Here is an 18,158-nt window from a genome sequence, read left to right as displayed (position 1 = left end):
TATTTAAGAAGGAAATAATGTGTTTTATTTTCCGCTCCGCTTTCTCAGATCACAGGAAATTATTACTTTAAAAACCTAAAATGATGAAACAAAGGTCACCAAATATGACAAATAGCTTGTTTTAGAACTGATTTTAGGATATGGTGACTTCTAAGGTCTGTTAAATATGTAACATAACACAGCTATATAATGGCTTGCTTGTAGCTTGAGGTCCTTGGGCAGAGGACGCTTATCTGATCCTGAAATGAGGTCAGCACTGTTGGCGACCTCTTTTAAATGTTTTCTTAAGATGCACATCAATCAGAACATTTTCTGGTTTCACTTGATTTCACTTGGTCTTTGCTACTGTTGTGTATTTTCTCTTTTATTTTAAATTGCTTTTATTGCACGGCCCCCTTTTTCTTCAACAAGCTTGCTTTGGTGCTTGTGTACTGAGATAATAATCAGTCACTGTATTGCTTTACAGTAAGTTTAGACGCAACGGTATTTTCCCATATATTGAACTTTGCAATGTACGTTTAGAAAAGTGTGTTTTAAACACAGCGTGCATTCATACAGCACTTTTATGTATGCCTAAGCGCTTTGACTAACATTTACATTTTGATGGAGGCATCTGGGGGAACTCAGTGTTCAGCATTGCCCAGGGATACTTTGACACATGGACTGCCAGATCAGGGGGGTGATCTACTGATGTTCTGATTGGTAGATGACTGCTCTACCACCTGATTCACAGCCGCCCATGAAATAATAATAGCTTATTTTACTGTTAGTAAATTTATGTTTGTGAGATCGCCTGTGATCTATGGTTTGGATACAGTGACACAAACAAAAAACAGGAGGCCCTCCCTGTCTGTCAGCTTTGGTAGTGTTACACTTACACTATATATTAATAATATATAAAAAATAATAAAAAGAAACTGACTAACAAGACAAGCCAATAGAGAGTTTATAGAACTTCTCTTGGCAAAGCTAATGTGTTTGATACAACAATGCATTCAACACGGTGATTCAATCTTATAAAGCTGCTGGACAGGAAAGGCTGGAAAACAAAAGAACAACAACAAAAAAACAGTCACGAAGCCAAGTTGGAGTTGGCAGAGCTGATGATGCTTAGGGAGTGACCAGAATGGACAGGATTTAAAAGGAGTACGTCAGAGCTGAGGTCGAGCACTTTGGAGAAAAATTAGAGAGCCAAGGCTGAGATAGTTTGGACATGTGCAGAGGTGGAATATTAGCTATACTGGGCAAAGTATGCTGAAACATGGAGCTTCTAGGCAGGAGAAAACTGGGATAAAGACCACAGAGAAGATTCATGGATGTATTGAAGGAGGTCATGCTGTGACGTGACAGAGGAAGAAGCTTAGGGAAAGGCTGGGATGGCGGCAGATGATGACCTTTAAAGGTAGCAGTCGAAGGAAAGATTGTTATATGATTAATTTAGCCGCTGCAGTATATAAAATTTGTATAATCAGGTCTAGACTAAATAAAAACATATCCTGGTAATGATTTACTTTCATACTTTAAGCACTTTTTGCAGATTACATTGAAATATTTTCACTTAAGTAAAATGTGAAAAACAGGAGTTTTAAGTGCGAGTACTTCTTTTACCTCTGATGAAAGGCTGTATAAAGGATGCCTCTGACCCCTGCAGGGAGCGGAGAGCTTTGTTTAACGCGGCGTGTGAAACCATAAGGGGCCACAGGGGGGAGACAAGCACGCACCAACTTAAGTCTTTAAACAAGTGACGCATCCAATTCAGAGAAAACACTCAGGAAACGCGTTCATTTTACATGCAAACGGATGTCCGCCTGTAATTTGTGCAAGCCGCCAAAACCTATGCATAGCTTTAAGGTGTTTTTGTGTAGTCACATAATTAACTGAGAGATTTTTGAAGTCAAGAACGTGCGTAGTCACTCACGCCATAAAGTCCTTGCCTGGAAGCCATGCTAAAAACAATCAGCACACGAGCACGTGAACTCTTCCGCCTCGAGACACTCCCAGCAAGCATGCAAACCAATCAACATCAGAAGTGAACAGTTTGACTCTTAACAGTCTTTCCTCCTCTCTAACTCTGCCACTTGCTTTGCTTGCTTTACCGTTAGTTATGTAACTATTTCCACTGTGTCTGGTGTGTTTTTGTTTTTCCTGGTATTTTTCACTGGTCGAGGTGGCTCACTTTCTCATGCTGCCGTGAGGAGCTGCTGCTGTTGCTGCTGCTGCTGCTGCTCTCCTGCCTGCCTGCGTCCAGCTATGGCGGCCGTGTATAGCGGATCCCATACCTTAAGCAAGGATGATGTGAATTACAGGATGCATTTCCGAATGATAAACGAGCAGCAGGTCGAAGATATCACAATCGAGTTTTTCTACAAGCCGCACACGATAACGCTGCTGACATGCACCGTGCTCAGTTTGATGTACTTCGCGTTCACAAGGTGAGTCGCTCACAGCTAGCGCTCGCTAATGGGTTAGCTTAGCTGTGCTAGCAGGAACAGTGATGCTCAGAGAGTGCCAGGTACACTAGGAGGCTAGCTAACTATAGCGTTAGCTTTGCGCACTTACAGTAACTGGGAATGGGTCACATTCTTAATCTGTGAGGTAATTAGACTTTAACCTCGTCAGATAGCAATAATCCATTAGTTATACAATGGCACCAAATAGGGGACTTTGTTTCCTGTGTTGGCATTAGCTACAACAGTGTAACTAGCAAGGGCATGACTCATAATGTTAGATTTAAAGTATTTGTTTGCTTTATAGGATCTCTTTATCAGCTGTTTAGAAGCTTAAAGCTATTTAAAGAGCATCCACATCACTTTAGTTTAGTTTAGTAGGATGTTAACCATACTTGTAAAAATGTGCCTTTTAACTTAACATAAGCAGTGATACTGAGGTTAACTGACTGTCGCTGAGATTTCAATTTTCTGTATCCCCTCCCTGTCTGCAGAGATGATGGAAACCCTGACAATAATCTTTGGGTGGGGGTCATTCTGGTCATCTCCTTCTTCCTTGTCATCAGTGTTTTGGCATTCCCTAATGGTAAGACAGCACAATATTATTTCTGTGAAGCTCAGTCAAGTGTGTTTGCATAAAGGGCCTTAATTACGGTGGGTTAGAAGGAGCTTCACACACACTTGTGTTTTATAGAACTGTAAATAACACCCTGCTTCTCACAAGAAGATCCGTAGCTAGAAAGAAAGAGGAACTTCAGTAAAGACCTTACTATTAGTGGAATAAAATGAACTGCTACCTACATGGCTCTTTTCTACTCTATCTGAGAAGTCAAGAGAACTTTGTTACTACATGTCTTTCATGCAGTGTCTTAATATACCTCTCTTTAGGTCCATTCACCAGGCCACACCCAGCGATATGGCGAATAGTCTTTGGTGAGTATTTTTCACACAATCTATCTTTATTCAGATCTTTGGTTTTCCTCTACTAACATTGTGTCCTTCTGTTGCCAAGGTCTGAGTGTTCTCTACTTCCTGTTCCTGGTTTTCATCATTTTCCTCAACTGGCAGCAGGTGAAGCAGTTGATGTATTGGCTGGATCCAAACCTGCGCTATGCCAAAAGAGAGGCAGACATAATGGTGAGCGATGGAGGCTTGCAGCAAAAATCATTTTCCTGTTGATTTACATGCTCTACTTGCGGCACTATCCGAGGGATTATTAATCATTTTAATAAGGCTGCATGCACTTCTGCCTGCAGGAATACGCTGTGAACTGCCATGTCATCACCTGGGAGAGAATCCTGAGCCATTTTGACATTTTTGCATTCAGCCATTTCTGGGGCTGGGGTATGAAGGCACTTCTCATTCGAAGTTACGGATTGTGCTGGACCATCAGTATTACGTGGGAACTTACTGAGGTAGAGATGCACACAGCAGATAAGGTTGCCATCACAAGCTGTCACTTTCTCTCTGCCTGCTGGCCTCTCTTTCTCTGTTTCTCTTGATAACGGTGAAGTTTTCAGGTCATCTAAGCTGGTGATGTCAGTGGTTTATCGTGTGGAAAATTGTGGCGTTTGATTTGACATATTCCTACAAAATATTGCAGGCTACATGCATGTATTGTGTACACTATTCTGTTAAATGTTCTTTTTCTGTGTCCATAGCTATTCTTCATGCACCTGCTGCCTAACTTTGCTGAATGCTGGTGGGACCAAGTCATTCTCGATATTCTGCTGTGTAATGGAGGGGGAATCTGGCTTGGCATGACTGTCTGCCGCTTTTTGGAGATGAGGACCTACCACTGGGCCAGTATTAAGTATGAGTTTATGTTGTGGGATGTGTTTACAGCTGTGTCTAAACTTTTATCCTCTTTTGCACCGAGTTATGTTGTAGATAAGATTCATAAATTGTTTTGAAAGTAACCCCACATCTTCATCAAGGGGGATTGGTTTGAAAGATTCATGTGATGGTGTTGCTTGCATGTAGCTTTGTCTGCTAACATTAACATAATACTTATTGAAAATCTATCTGCATGCCTTTGAAACCCTCCTTCTACGCTTTCCATCCAGGGACATCCACACCACCACAGGGAAGATCAAACGAGCCGTGTTGCAGTTCACCCCTGCAAGCTGGACCTATGTACGCTGGCTTGACCCAAAGTCTTCTCTGCAGCGAGTGACGGGCGTCTACCTGTTCATGATCATTTGGCAGGTGGGTCCATGAGAAATCTGCTTTTGTCGTCTCATGGTGACTTAGTGCTGACTAGTCAGAGATCATCCTGTGTGCTCTGCCGTCTAAGTCCTGGCTAATCTAATTGGCTGCAATCTAAAACCTGTCCCACATGTACCCACATAATGCTCAAGTGTCCTGCTGGCTGCATATTAAAAGCTTATTCCATGAGAATGAGACAGGCTGAACTACTTGGGAGCATTTTATGAAAATTAGAAAACGATGGAGAATTTTAGTTAGTTGCTCTCCACTGGAAAGTCGAGTATAGCTGCCAAATTTTCTAACCACAGGCTGCCAGGGTGATGAAAGCTAAAGGCTGGTGTTCCTCCACTTTTTGTGTTTGGTGATGAAACGGCACCATCCTCCGCTTTCTCTCTCTCAGCCAGTTGAGAACTCTCTTGAGGCCTTAAATAGTAATTAGCAGTCTTTTAGAATTAGTTGAAGAGCTTGGGCATGGCACAGCTGTACTCCACATGGTGACAGTTGAGCTGCTCTTCACTAAATTCAACCACACAGGCTCCTGGCCAAATGAGTGAAAAAACATTGCTGTGGGTCCTCCGCCTCATTATCTGCCAATGCGGGCTTTTACAAAGGCGCCCTCTAAATGCACTGCTGTTACTGTTGCCAAACTCTTAATCCAAGTGTGACTTGCATTGGGAGAGAATTTTTTATGGTGTCCTTAATTCAACCCAAAATTAGTTCAGTAAATGTTACATTTTTCTGAAATGAGTAAGCAGTGCAATTGTTATAAATATTCTCCAACCAGTGTGACCAGATTCCTGTTTTGATGTGGGACTGTGCAGCGTTTTTATTACTTGTCCCACATCTTCAGATAGTGTCCCACAGTTTGACTACTTCTGCGGGACATGCACTTTTCCATTGTCTAGTTTTTACCCTGTGGATACAAAGGGAAGGCTTTTTACTATATTCACAAGATATAGTAGTTTTTGTGGGGGTTTTGCTGAAAAATGTTTTTCAGTTTTGCGTGGGTGGTTTAATACAAAGTGAAGTGAGGCATTATATGGGTATTTGTGGATTAAAAAATAGCCAAAATTGTCAGATATGGCTCAGAAAAGTATGCCAATTTATGGACACATACAGCCTGAAATTCAAAAAAAAGTGTTAGCAGACAGAGAGCAGCTAAGTTAACAGAGAAATAAAATTGAAGGTGTTCAGATTACCTCTCAGTACTGTTGCTGTTTTCCCACTTTATTCCCCACATAGACACAGTGTTTGCCTCACATTTAGTTTGTTGGGATATGGTCCTCCTACCTACAACAAAAAACCGTGGATGATATTGTTTGTCTGAATAATTACCTGAACAATGATAAAATATACAGTGATCTATTTTATTAAATCAGAGCTTTACAGCTTACTATATTTTTCCTGCACGGTTGTTGTACAGGCTGAATGTGAACCCATTCAGCCTGTTGGGGTGACAGTATACTCTGCCATTAATTAACCTGTAATTAACTCGCTAAAACTTAACAACAGTACATAGCTGATCTATAAACAAATATAGCATGCATTTAATTAATACAAATTCTAATTATGTGCTTATTCTAATGTGGCACACACATGTGAGAGAAATGTTAGATCCTTAAAAAATCTGGTGGAACAACAAGTGAATCTCATGAGAGTAAATGTAGTTTGATGACACTGAACAGACTGCAGAGACCTAAAGGCCTAATTGCATTAGATCTAATTAACATATATCAGCAACATTTCTGTATTCACAGCCAAGTCCTTCTCATATTTTCTGCTTGATTTTAAAAATGCTAAAATATGATGGGAAAAGTTGAACTGCAAGTTTTCCTGGCTGCCTTTGCATCCTTTAAATTATATTTTATAATACAGTATGTTAATATTACAAAGGGTAATGCAGTTCTGTTTATAACTAGTAGTACATGCTAATATATTTTTTTGTCTTAACACCACATTTGCCTTCAGATGTGCCTTAATCATTCATGGTATAGATTCAAAAAGGTGCTGAAACATTCCTGAGATTTAGGTCCATATCAACATGACTGCATCACACAGTTGATGCAGATTTATCAGCTGCACATTCATGATGTGATTCTTACATTAAGCACATCCCAAAGGCGCTCTCTTGGATTGAGATCTGGTGGCAGTGGAGGCCGTTTGAGTACACAGTGAGTGAATGAGTGAACTCATTTTCGAGTTCAAGAAACCAGTTTGTGAAGTTTATCTGAGGTGTGCTACATGGTGAGTTATCTTGTGTCAATATTCCCAACACCATTACATCACCACCAACCTGAGCTGTTGATATAAGAGAAATTGGATCCATGCTTTCATGTCAGAAATCATGTTTCATCAGACCAGGCAATGTATTTCCAAACTTCTGTTTTGCAAGATTGATGAACTTGTGCAAATTGTAGCCTCAGTTTCCTATTTTTAGCTGTTAGGAGTGTCACCCGGTGTGGTCTTCTGCTGAGGTATTAAATCTGCTTTAAGGTTCCATCTAACTTCAGCGGGTGGTGGATTAAATACTTGCGTTATGCACAAGTGCAACAGGTGTACCCAACAAAGTGGCCGGCTAGAGTATATAAAAGAGTTTTGTGAGTTTAAGTTTAAAGTTTCAGTATGTTAAAATGAATAGAAATGTCCCACTGTCTGAATAATTGTAAACAATGCTATACTTGCTTTTGTTTTTAACTATAGTCCTTTTTATCATTTGTTCTTTCTTTTTTTCACAGCTTACTGAGTTGAACACATTCTTCCTTAAGCACATTTTCGTCTTTCCTGCAAGCCATGCTCTTAGCTGGTGTCGAATCCTGTTCATCGGTATCATCACAGCTCCAACAGTAAGGTATATCATTTCATGCATTTACCCTCATTATGTGGCAGATGGGTAAAGGGAAACAGAGACACAGACTAGAGGTTCCAGTGAAATTTGCTAAAAATTTGCTTTGTTTTTTCCTTTAGGCAGTATTATGCGTACCTAACAGACACACAGTGCAAGAGAGTTGGGACCCAGTGTTGGGTATTTGGGTAAGTAACCTGATTTTAAAGATTGTTAATGATAAGCCTGCTTAACATCTTGTATTCCTATGAAAATTTAGTGCTGTGTACACATAGCCATGGGCAGTGACAGCAGCTCAAGGAGGAGATGTTACCTGAGCTACTAGAGATTATGAACAGTGGTATTCATGCAGGCATTTCACTGCCTCACTCAAGGACTAAGCTGTCAAACAGCTGACCTACATCAGGAATATTTTTATCCAAAAAAGTTCAAATGTGTAGGTCAGTGACCCAAGCACTGCTCTCAGATAAAAGCCCAAAACTGACATGTTTGATTTGGATGTTATTTTTAGGTTTGGATTTCTCTTCTTTTTGCTACCAGTGAGTTAAAATACTGAACTACGTGTTTGTTTTGCCCCCTCCCTCTCATTCACAGGGCAATAGCCTTTCTGGAGGCTTTGGCATGCATTAAGTTTGGACAGGACTTGTTCTCAAAAACACAGATCCTCTATGTGATCCTCTGGCTGTTGTGTTTGGTAAGGTCTATCATGCACTGAAATACGTATCATTTTTTTTTATACATATATCTTTGTTTTTTAATATGAATATTCTAACACACAAATAAAATAGAATACTGCAAGTAATTTTTTACATGTTTTCCATGAATCATTTTAAAGTTTCTGTTCCCTTCATTCTGTTTTTAGGCCTTCATTACATTCCTGTGCCTGTATGGAATGGTATGGTACGCAGAAACATATGGTCCAAGGGAAAAGGTATGTTTATTGCTTTAGCTTTCATGAGTTTTTCCATTTAACTGCTTTAGACCTTGAAGCATTTACAAAGAGTTTAAGGCCTTAGTCACACACAGGCCTACAGACCAGTCGACAATCCCCTGGCAGCCTCTGGAAACTAGTGTAGTCCCTGCACCACAAACTTACCAAGACTAACTATTCACAGAGCAGTAGCGAAACTTGAAGTGCAGTACAACAAGAAACTGAGAACAATCCCCTTCAAAGCGAAAGCTGTGCCTTACCACTGCAACCAAAACATTTCAAATGAGACAACTTTTACTCTGAAGGTGTCACACTTTCAGAGTAAAAGTATCCCTGCTCAGCTGATAGCTAGTAAGTGTTAAGAGGCTATCGGTGCAGCACCATATACGACCATTTTCACCCAACGACCACTAGCAACCCCTTGCCAACTGGTCTCACAGAAAATATAGTCTCCTTAGTGACCTGTGGTTGCCAGGAGTCTGAAGTTTTTCCCCTTCTGTTGAGGACAGGAATGATAGGAATTAGGAAAAACAAGTGAATATCCATAAAAGCACTTAAAACATGTGCAAATTGGAGTTAATTTCAATCCCAACTTGTTTCTTTATTCTCAGCCTATCTAACAAATACATGGTTTGGTTGGCCATATCCCACACCCACAATCATTAACAATATAAAAAAGGATTCAAGTTGAACTTTACTCAGATATAGATCAGTGCAATAGCATCAGGCAACGCTTGGTGGTTAATATTTTTACACCTGGTTGCCTGTGCCCCACAGTTTGAGAGCCACTGCTCTAGTGATTAAACCAAAACGGGATTATAAAGCCATCACAGCTGCTAACATTATTATCCCTTCGCGTCATTTTTATAGCAGTGTCACACTTCAGTGCCTTTCTGTAAACTCTTGTTACGTCTAAATAAAGCTATAACAAACTGACATCTGTGCCTGAATGGCAAAAGGCCAAATGTCCTGGGTGAAGCCAACCATGCTTAATGCTCTGTAGCTAAATAATCATCTACTCTCAAAGATCATTAGTAAATATTAACATTCAAGGTTTTCCTTGTAGGGGTTGTTATCGGCTTGTTTACAGAGAAAGCTGTACAGGGTCAGTTAGCCGTGATGCATGTACAGTATGGTCTCTGTTCAGTTACAGGTATGTGTGTGTCATGTGTCTTAAACCTTTTCTCCCCTCAGAGCCTCTCAGAATGTGAAGACAGTAATTTCGCAGAGTTTGCTGACCATGTGTCTGAGGGATTTAAAGGTACACTGACTTCACTGTAATTCATCCAGCACACCACATTAAAAAAATGCATACCAGTATTCAGTTGCTGTCTTGTAAAGGGGTGACCTCTAGTGTTTATTATAGTGCTTTACTCATGCATACTCATACATGTATGAGAAAAAACACAGTGCAGTTACGTCTCTTTATGGGTTCATTTGAAATAAGTGATCTTCATGTTTCAGGAGAAACTGATGTAGATGGCGACAGCCCTAAAGCCAGACAGAGAAAGAAGGACTCAGGAAAGACCAAATCCATCAACGGCCTCGACAGCCAGTAGGAGTTGGAGGCGGAGGCTGTTGGGTAACCCGAAGTGTGAAAGATTACAGATGGAGAAGAGGGTAAAGCTACGACCACTTCCTGATGTAACCGAAGCCTAGAAAGCCACCCACCTACAGTAGATGGAGTGCAGACAGCAGAAGTGGAAAAACAGGTCCATGCAGTGTTATTAGGAGTGCACAGTGGCTCATTCTACAGAGATACACACGTTGGTGTGTGCTGTAGTCATAAAAGCTCCTAAACCACTGATCACTTTTTTTTTGTTTGCTTTTTGGATGAAAGAGTGGGAGAATTTTATTTTGTGCGAGTGTGTGAGAGAAAGGTGTGGCAACAAAAACTGCCATTTCTAAATATAATTGCATGATCATTGTAGCTAGTGAGCTATAATTCACAGTTATCCTATGAAACAGTATCATTGAAGGCTAATGTACAATTGACTGGTTTATACCAACTCTGGTATCAAACCCATTTCAATGTTAAAAGCCATTATGTAGAATTTATCACTTAGTGGAGCGTCTATGTTTATAGCACAAAAGAAGCTAAAGCATTTTTATATAAATGTCTGTCACTGATTATCTATTTACATCATAGATGTTCACTATTTTATGTTTTTTAACTTGAATGTGGGCAGGAGTTCAATACCAGACAGCTTTAGCGTGGTAGGATCACCGGCTTGGGTCTGCGTTTGGCCTGTAATGAAGCAAAGCACACAGTTTAAGCACTTTGCAGAAAAGTTTATTGAAAATACTGTACATTAAGTAATGTTCGAGTATTTTGTGAATCATTGTGACCTTGAGTGATTTTACTCTCCTTGTCCTCCTGTGGCTGCTAATTTTTTTCTTTTCTTTTTTTTTTTTTTTTTACTAATAAGAGAACGTAATTATTCAAATTACTGCATGTATTGTCAGGTTTTTCTGTCTGTGTCTGGATTGACCTTGTTGCGTATATTGCATTTGCATGGCTGACTCCAATCAAATCAAGTGTTGTAGTAGGAAACCGTTACAAGAGTCTTTGTATTCACCACACAGCAGGATGCCAGTATTGTTATGTACACCTTTTTCACTGTCGTGGTAACATTTTAATTCATCCCTTGTGCCTGTTTGCATGTTTGTTTTGTTTTTTTAATTCCTATCTTCTTTCAGCTTCTATTAAGACTGACTTTTTTTGTGTGTCTTTGATTCTTCTGGCCTTGAGTATTTTATTTGAAGGTTATATTTCCATTTCATGTGTCAGTATCATCTCAGTATAGATATACTATCCCTCATAATCCTTGACAATCCAGACACTGACCTCTCTGGAACAGACCTGGCTCCCGTGCTACATACAGTAGACACTAATAGGACCTCGTCTGTTGATTTAGATGTCATTTGCCAAAAACAATTCTGCTGAAAACGACCTGTGCTGTTCTTTTCCACTGTGAAACTTATTAAAAGTGTTTTAATTTCCTCTTAATCTTGTTTGGTCGTTTTTACTTGCTGTCACATTCCTATTAGAAGGAAGCCCCTCTGTGTTTGCGTACTTAACAAGAGAAATTTAAAATGACATTGTTTGACCCCTGAGGAGTGTCCCGCTGCAGCAAAGGAGGGCTGGATTGGCTGATTCAAGCACGGCCCATAACAGATCAGATTTCACTCCGTCTGCACAGCATGAAACTCAGACTGAAATAGCTGCCGCATGCTGACCTACAGCAAGATGTATTTGAAGGTACGGTTGCTGTTCCTTTGGAAATAAACATCATATAGTCTTAAACATGAGTTGTGGCAAACACACTGTTGCACATTCAAGAGATTGTGCACTGAACTCCAGCCAGACATATTTCTTTCTTTCCTTTTTTAAAAGAATTTAATATACAGGCCTTTTTTGTCATTGAATTTACTCTGTGATATCTGCAATTTGGGTTCTGTGTTCTGTGACTGTTTTCCAAAGGAGGGCAGCAGAGAGCCTTAGTTATGTGCAAAATACCACGTGATAGTTGAGGCCTAAAAGCCCAGGGCACCAGTGCTTACACAAAATTGTGCTTCATATGCTTCTCTTCATGATTCTCTGTTTCACCACGTAAATTGGCACGCGTTCTATTTTGGTTTCCTGAATTTGCTGCTGCCTGCATCAGCTGACTGAACCATCCCACAGGGTTTAAAGAACAGGATATTTCAGTCATGGCTAAGAGTCTCCAACATCGTGGCTGCCTCAGTCCAGAGGGGATAATCAGAGAGATACAGATCAACCTACTGGAGTGCAAAGTCTGCTTCGAGACGTTTAGCTCTCAGCAAAGGGAGCGCAGACCGCAGAACCTTTCCTGTGGCCATGTACTCTGTCTGGAATGCATCACAGCTTTGTCCCACCCTCTCCTGAGGAAGCTGGAGTGCCCTTTCTGTCGACAGTTATGCAGTGTTGACAGCACCTCCCACTGCCAGGTTCTTAGTGACCTAAAGGATCTTCTGTTGTCTCAAAGTCCCTCACCGTCTGCTCCTCCGTGTAGAGCAAAAGCTGGTTTTATCTTTCCCACAGCTCTGACGTGCACAACTCTTCTCCTGCGTACTGCATTTGGTGGGTGGGGGACTCTTATCAACCCAAGTGGAATAGCTGTTTTGGGGTCCTCAGGAACAATAGTTGTGGTCCATGATGGAGAGAAGAGAGTGGTGGTGTTCAATCTACAGGGAAAGAAGCTGCACAGCTTTGGGCGAAAAGGAGCAGCCAGTGGGGAGATCTGTTACCCAGTGGACGTGGCAGTGACCCCAGCTGGTCACGTGGTTGTGACTGATGCAGGTGATAAAGCTGTAAAAGTGTTCACATCCAGGGGGAATCACATGTTGACAATCAAAGATTCCTTCCAGATGCCCTGGGGCGTGGACACTGACAGCTGTGGACACATCCTGGTCTCTGATGTTGAGGCCGGCACCCTCTCCAAGGTGAGGGTGGACTATAGTCACAGCGTCATTCTAGAGCATCAAACAACCATTTCAGACCTTCAGTGCCCTAAAGCGGTGGCCTATTGTTGCGTGAATGGGAACACTGCAGTGACGGAGCATCTAACTGATGTCACCAATCCAACGGAGAGACACCAACACAGAAGGCTCAGGGTGTTTACAAAAGAGTTCCACCTCCTTTACCAGACAGACACTTTTAGCCTGACCCTGCAGTCCACAGTGAGGCTCAGCATCTCAGGTGTGGCGTTCGACAGAGATGGAGATCTAATTGTGATTGACTCAGACCAGGGGATGATTTGGAGCTTAGGGAAGCTCCAGAGTGGCCCAGTCCTTACTCCTCTTGTGGGAGACCATCTTATTCGCCCTGTTGGATTAGCGCTACTGAACAACCTTCTCATTACACTGGACAGTGGCGACCATACAGTGAAGATTTATTCTCCCAAATCTGATGCTGGACCTGTGACATAGTTTGTGTATGAACAATCCCAAAGTAGCTGTTCAAGTGACACAAATTAAAGTGAAGTGAAATGTAGCTTATCACAGGATGAAGTGACGAGAGGTTGTATTAATTTTTTTTTTGTTTGAGTTGCCTTCTGTGACTAGTTTACAAGTCAAGTTTTACTTTAGATAGAGTGTAAAAATGTCATTGTGTTACTTTGAAAGTGTCAAAATAATTTAAAAAAAAGGTTGTATATGGTGAAACCATTTTCAGCAGGACGTCAGGAATGAAATTATGTCTGTTATTGTGTTAATGTTGTAGCAGTTGTTGAAAATGATGTTGTGTTATTTAATGACGGTGTAATATAGCAATGTGATGATTCTCAGTCTCTGAACTGATCCCAGGCTTTTGAAAAATGAGGCCAATTGAAACTATCTGAGAAAAAAAAGGTCCAGCTGCTAACAGCAGACAGTGAGACCATACATAGATAGTATAAACGTTATATGCCACAACTACAGATTATATGTTTATTTTTCCCCGTGTATAACAGAAGACTTAAATTAGATTAGATTATTGATATTAGATTATATCACATGTGTTAAAACAGAAGTTACAAATTATATATATATATATATATATATATATATATATATATATATATATATATATATATATATATATATATATATATATATATATATACATGAGAGCTTTTTAATGCAAAACTTTAAGGTGATGGACAAATGACAAAACTTAAACTTTAAAAAGAAATTCAAAAAAGCCCAGAATAAATGCTGATGTAACGGTTAGATTTGGCAGCTTGGGGATATAAGAGTGAAAAACAGACATTATTTTTAGGCTTTACGTCAACAGAAGTGAGGTGGTGGGTCAAAAAAAGATTCTGCTAAACCTTATAATAAAGTTATATAAACTGTAAATTTTTTGACCCCTTTTCTTGCTTACCAAAAATGCAAATAATTAAACAATTCAGTGTGTATGTGTGAGAGAACTAAGCGCCAATAAGTCGTAGCCAAAAATCATATTTGATAACAACTGTTTAAAGCTGACTCCTAGCTCCGCACTGCCTCTCAGTGCTCACTGATGCATGTGAACTAACTTGTCACACACGCTCACATTTCTCGTTCATTGGTTTCCCCCAATGCGCCGATGCGCCGGCGGGGTGCGTAAATCCTTTCCCCCTCTTTGGCACAGCCTCTCCAGTCTGCCAGAGGATAGCAGTCGTGCTCCCAGTGGAAGATGGCGGTGGGGATGCTGTCTGGGGCTGGAGCTGAGTGCTGGATTTGCACAAGAAGCGAACCCGGATGGATACTAAGACAAAAATGAACGCTTTCCCATCACTTCTCATCGAGGATTGGACTCTTTTGGGATTGTTTAGCTAGATTCTTTTGCCCTTTTTTCTGGCAAAAAGCCGGGCTTTCTCGTCGGAGACTCTGCGTTGATAGCTGGGCGAATAGACAGGGTGGGAGTGAAAAGTGGACGAAAATGTCGGATACAAAGGTAAAAGTTGCAGTGAGAGTTCGGCCCATGAACCGCAGGGGTAAGTGTTATAACGACGATTTCTGCTTGTAGACTCCTTTTCTGTCTCCTTGGCTTCGTGCCACATTACCATAAACTTTTGGTTTCTTCGCCATTGCTGCTTTCAGTTTGAGTTGTGAGCCTGAAGTCAGACTTGAGAATAGTTTAAAGAAGGCCAAAGTAACTCCGATTTTATTCTTCACACCCCCGCATTCTGCTTCACTTTCCAAACAAACTTTTCTCTGCAGAAATTGAACTGAATACAAAATGTGTCGTGGACATGGAGGACAACCAAACTGTTCTGCACCCACCGCCCTCCAATGCAAAAGGAGAGAACAGGTAAACAAAACTCACATACTGTCAAGATTTTAAATGAATATTTGTGCACTAAGTTATTTACAGAACTATTGTGCAGTGGCCATTTTTTGCGTTAGGGCGCCTTAAGATTTTGCTGTAGTCATGAGTGTTTTGGAAATGTCTGTAACCCACCCTGGTTGTAATATGGTAACAAAAGCATTCAAAATGAGCAAATAACTGTACACACAGTGACCTCCTGCAGCAGTGTCTGAAAATACACTAAAGCAAGAGCACTTATAAACACTTTATCTTTAATTCCAAGGAGAATTTAGTCAAATAAAATATGTGCAAATGCAACGCTGCTGCTGCTGCAGCAGAGGACATGGTGTCTGTCACCCACCTGCTTGCAATATGATACTATGTTATGTAATTCATGTGAACTTTCCAAGAGTAATCATCTCAGGATAATAACACTACCTTGGTATTTTGCATGGCTGATTTGGGGTTTTCAAAGCCACGAGAGGAGGTTGAGCCTCTTTGATATGAAGACATGTACAAGGCTGAGCAGATAAATTTCTGGCCTCGGGGTGCCACTGTAAATCTCCGAAGTCAGAGGTAATTTGTCATGTTGCGTTCAAAGACATGTTGGATCACACTGATGGTTTTTAAAGACACAACGGGCTGCGCATTTTATCTAAGAGTAAAGAAAAGCTTCAAAGAAAGCTAAGCATCCTTTAACATTTCACACTGTCCGTGCACTCTGAAGGTCATTAAAACTTTGTGCTGTGTTCTGACATGATTTCATACTGTACTGAGGACAAGTCTGAAGCCACACAGAATATAGGCCAACGATGAGTGTATGCTCGTAAATTTCATGCCTGTTAGCAATAGTCAGAGATGTAATATTTCCTCCCATCATGGTTGGAGGATTTTCTGCTGTTTTTTTGGTTTTTTTTGCGCTTGGTTTGCTTTCTCTCTTGTCACACATGGTTAGACAGCTGACCTGATTACCAACAGGCGCAAATAAAGCTAAAAGGATGCTCAGTCTGAATACAATCTAAGGTTCTTTGTTGCCCCCTCCCCACCCACACACGGCATATTTATAATTTGTGTAATGTCCTTACTGATTAGTTAAAGTGAACAAACAAGTCTTCCAGCCACAGTGTGACTGCTGAATATGAAGTCATAGGAGGCAACTGCCTCCAGTCAAGGCTTTTCTCATGGCCTGCACACAGCCTTGTTAAACTTTTCAAGTAACTCGCAGTCAGCGTCAAACAGCGTTAAGCTCACTCGCCCAGCAGCTCGGGCACACGCACATTAACCTGTACTTAAGGCAATTATCACAACAGAAATTACCATACAGTGGCTGCTTTCCAGACAGTTAAACAAATCCCGCTCACAGCTAACACATGTGGAACGGGAGAGCTGAACAAAAAGCTGCTGTGAGCGAGCGGTCAGAGGAGCGACAGTAACCAAGATGCAGATACGTGCATTATATTCGTCTCCGAGTCTGGATGTTTCCACTCCTCCCAGTTGCCATGTTGATGAGTGAGACACAAACACATTTCACATTTTCATCCAGCGTGAGTTTCCATATCTGATTAGATGCTGTATCAGTTATACAGAGATTCCTTTCATGGAAGCTCAGTTAAATGTTTTCAGCTTCCCCTGGATTCACCTTATTAGATCCTGGAATGGTTTGTTGTCTAGCTGCACATCAGCCACGACCTTCAGTGCTCTGACTCACTTTGGTTTTATTATGTCTCATCGCTATTCTATAGTGCAGTCCAGGCATATAATTACTTGTTAACATTTCAGCACTAGTGGTGTGTGTTTTGGGTCTCTGTGCTTAGGCTGCCACGGTTTTCCCAAACCATATAATTTTCCCCTTTTGCTGCTTGTGGAGCCACAAAAGAGGATACCCTGATCGCTAAGACTTTGCCTTGTTTTGAAGACACCTGTTCCTGTGTGTTGGGAATGTGTCAGATTGAGTGGGTATTAGCATACCAAATATGGCTGTAGGACCAAGATCCTGGGAACTTTTTCTCTCTCATGGGAATGATGAGGCACAGCCCTAGAATGGGATAAGCAGTAACAGATATTTTTAATGTAGACACGTCTTAATTTAATAGGTATTTTGTTTATTTCTTTGGCTGTATATTTTGAAATTCAGGATTTATAAATGGAAAAAGATGACAACATCTGGGTCTCAGTGAGACTCTTTTTGCCTCAGCGGTTTTGCTCAGTGCCTAAAATTTTTAAATATTGCTTCAGTCTGATGAAATACAGAAATGATGTCTTTTTGGGAGGTGGAATCGAGTGAATGAGTTTATCAGGTTGGACAACACCTCTAAAAACGTGACTCATGTAAAGAATTTAAAGAAAGGATTTCGTTTGAAGCCTCTGCGCCACAGAACATTATGGCTACACTCGTGACTCCCACCCCACTCTCCTGTTTCCCTGAGAAATGAAGAGTAAGCTCAGTGGTTTGCAAATGAAACGTGGGCTATGACTTCAGGGCTAGAGGTTAAATTTCCTAAGGTTCGTCTTTCGTCTGCTTGCTAAGCTGGCACAAATGGCATATTTGAAACAGGAATCTGGGAAAGGTTTAGTTTTCATGTGACAGTCTGTCACAATCAGGGTGGGGGTGGACAGGCAGAGAAATACCTGAGGCTGCTGTCTGCACAGGGGATGAGTGCCTGAGCAATATGACCAAAAAAACTCCCTTCGAGTCACACAATAGAGCCATATTACATCTATCAAGTCCCAGCATGTCCGTCAACGTGCAACAACTGAATACAAGGTCATGTTGTGTTGGAAAATCTGCTTTATGTAAATCACTTGCTTGTCTTGTTCAGATGCACAGTTATTGGAAAAGACAAAAGCTAACCACAATCACTTTTTAGACAGACGCAATGGAGTCTGTTTTATGTCACATGGAGGTGCTGCCTTTTCTCTTCCATGTGGTCATTT

The 18,158-nt window shown here is 40.9% G+C and overlaps 3 protein-coding genes across 8 annotated transcripts in view; all 3 read left to right on the top strand.

Annotated features, from left to right (window-relative positions):
- Positions 1-1,562: 1,562 nt before the first annotated feature.
- On the top strand, positions 1,563-11,438 carry ptdss1a (phosphatidylserine synthase 1a). Its single transcript, XM_063486780.1, has 13 exons — positions 1,563-2,432; positions 2,942-3,033; positions 3,336-3,380; positions 3,460-3,584; positions 3,704-3,862; positions 4,109-4,260; positions 4,514-4,655; positions 7,391-7,503; positions 7,620-7,685; positions 8,092-8,191; positions 8,360-8,428; positions 9,623-9,689; positions 9,893-11,438. The coding sequence occupies exons 1-13, from the start codon at positions 2,251-2,253 to the stop codon at positions 9,985-9,987; spliced, it is 1,407 nt and encodes a 468-aa protein (XP_063342850.1). The 5' UTR covers positions 1,563-2,250; the 3' UTR covers positions 9,988-11,438.
- Positions 11,439-11,977: 539 nt separating this feature from the next.
- Positions 11,978-13,911, top strand: LOC134636944 (E3 ubiquitin-protein ligase NHLRC1-like). The gene has a single exon (XM_063487220.1). It carries the CDS (start codon positions 12,143-12,145, stop codon positions 13,379-13,381), a length of 1,239 nt encoding a protein of 412 aa, XP_063343290.1. The 5' UTR covers positions 11,978-12,142; the 3' UTR covers positions 13,382-13,911.
- Positions 13,912-14,584: 673 nt separating this feature from the next.
- kif13a (kinesin family member 13A) overlaps positions 14,585-18,158 on the top strand; it is a 45,546-nt gene continuing 41,972 nt past the window's right edge. For all 6 annotated transcript variants that reach the window (XM_063485256.1, XM_063485257.1, XM_063485253.1 and 3 more), the window contains exons 1-2: positions 14,585-14,910; positions 15,137-15,227. In XM_063485256.1, coding sequence (XP_063341326.1) covers positions 14,856-14,910; positions 15,137-15,227 — 146 coding nt within the window. In that variant the 5' untranslated portion in view covers positions 14,585-14,855. The remainder of the gene's footprint in view (positions 14,911-15,136; positions 15,228-18,158) is intronic.

Source organism: Pelmatolapia mariae, linkage group LG10_11, assembly GCF_036321145.2.
Source record: "Pelmatolapia mariae isolate MD_Pm_ZW linkage group LG10_11, Pm_UMD_F_2, whole genome shotgun sequence".
NCBI classification, from domain to species: domain Eukaryota; kingdom Metazoa; phylum Chordata; class Actinopteri; order Cichliformes; family Cichlidae; genus Pelmatolapia; species Pelmatolapia mariae.
The sequence above is the reverse complement of the archived record's forward strand: the minus strand, read 5'-3'. Positions and strand labels throughout refer to the sequence as shown.

What these genes read in the sequence shown, in the direction of transcription:
- ptdss1a (XM_063486780.1), top strand. Translation starts at nt 2,251, where the DNA reads ATGGCGGCCGTGTATAGCGGATCCCATACCTTAAGCAAGGATGATGTG. An exon ending in TGTTTTGGCATTCCCTAATG is followed by an intron (nt 3,034 to 3,335) that starts GTAAGACAGCAC and finishes ACCTCTCTTTAG; the next exon opens with GTCCATTCACCAGGCCACAC. An exon ending in TGTGTCTGAGGGATTTAAAG is followed by an intron (nt 9,690 to 9,892) that starts GTACACTGACTT and finishes TTCATGTTTCAG; the next exon opens with GAGAAACTGATGTAGATGGC.
- LOC134636944 (XM_063487220.1), top strand. Translation starts at nt 12,143, where the DNA reads ATGGCTAAGAGTCTCCAACATCGTGGCTGCCTCAGTCCAGAGGGGATA.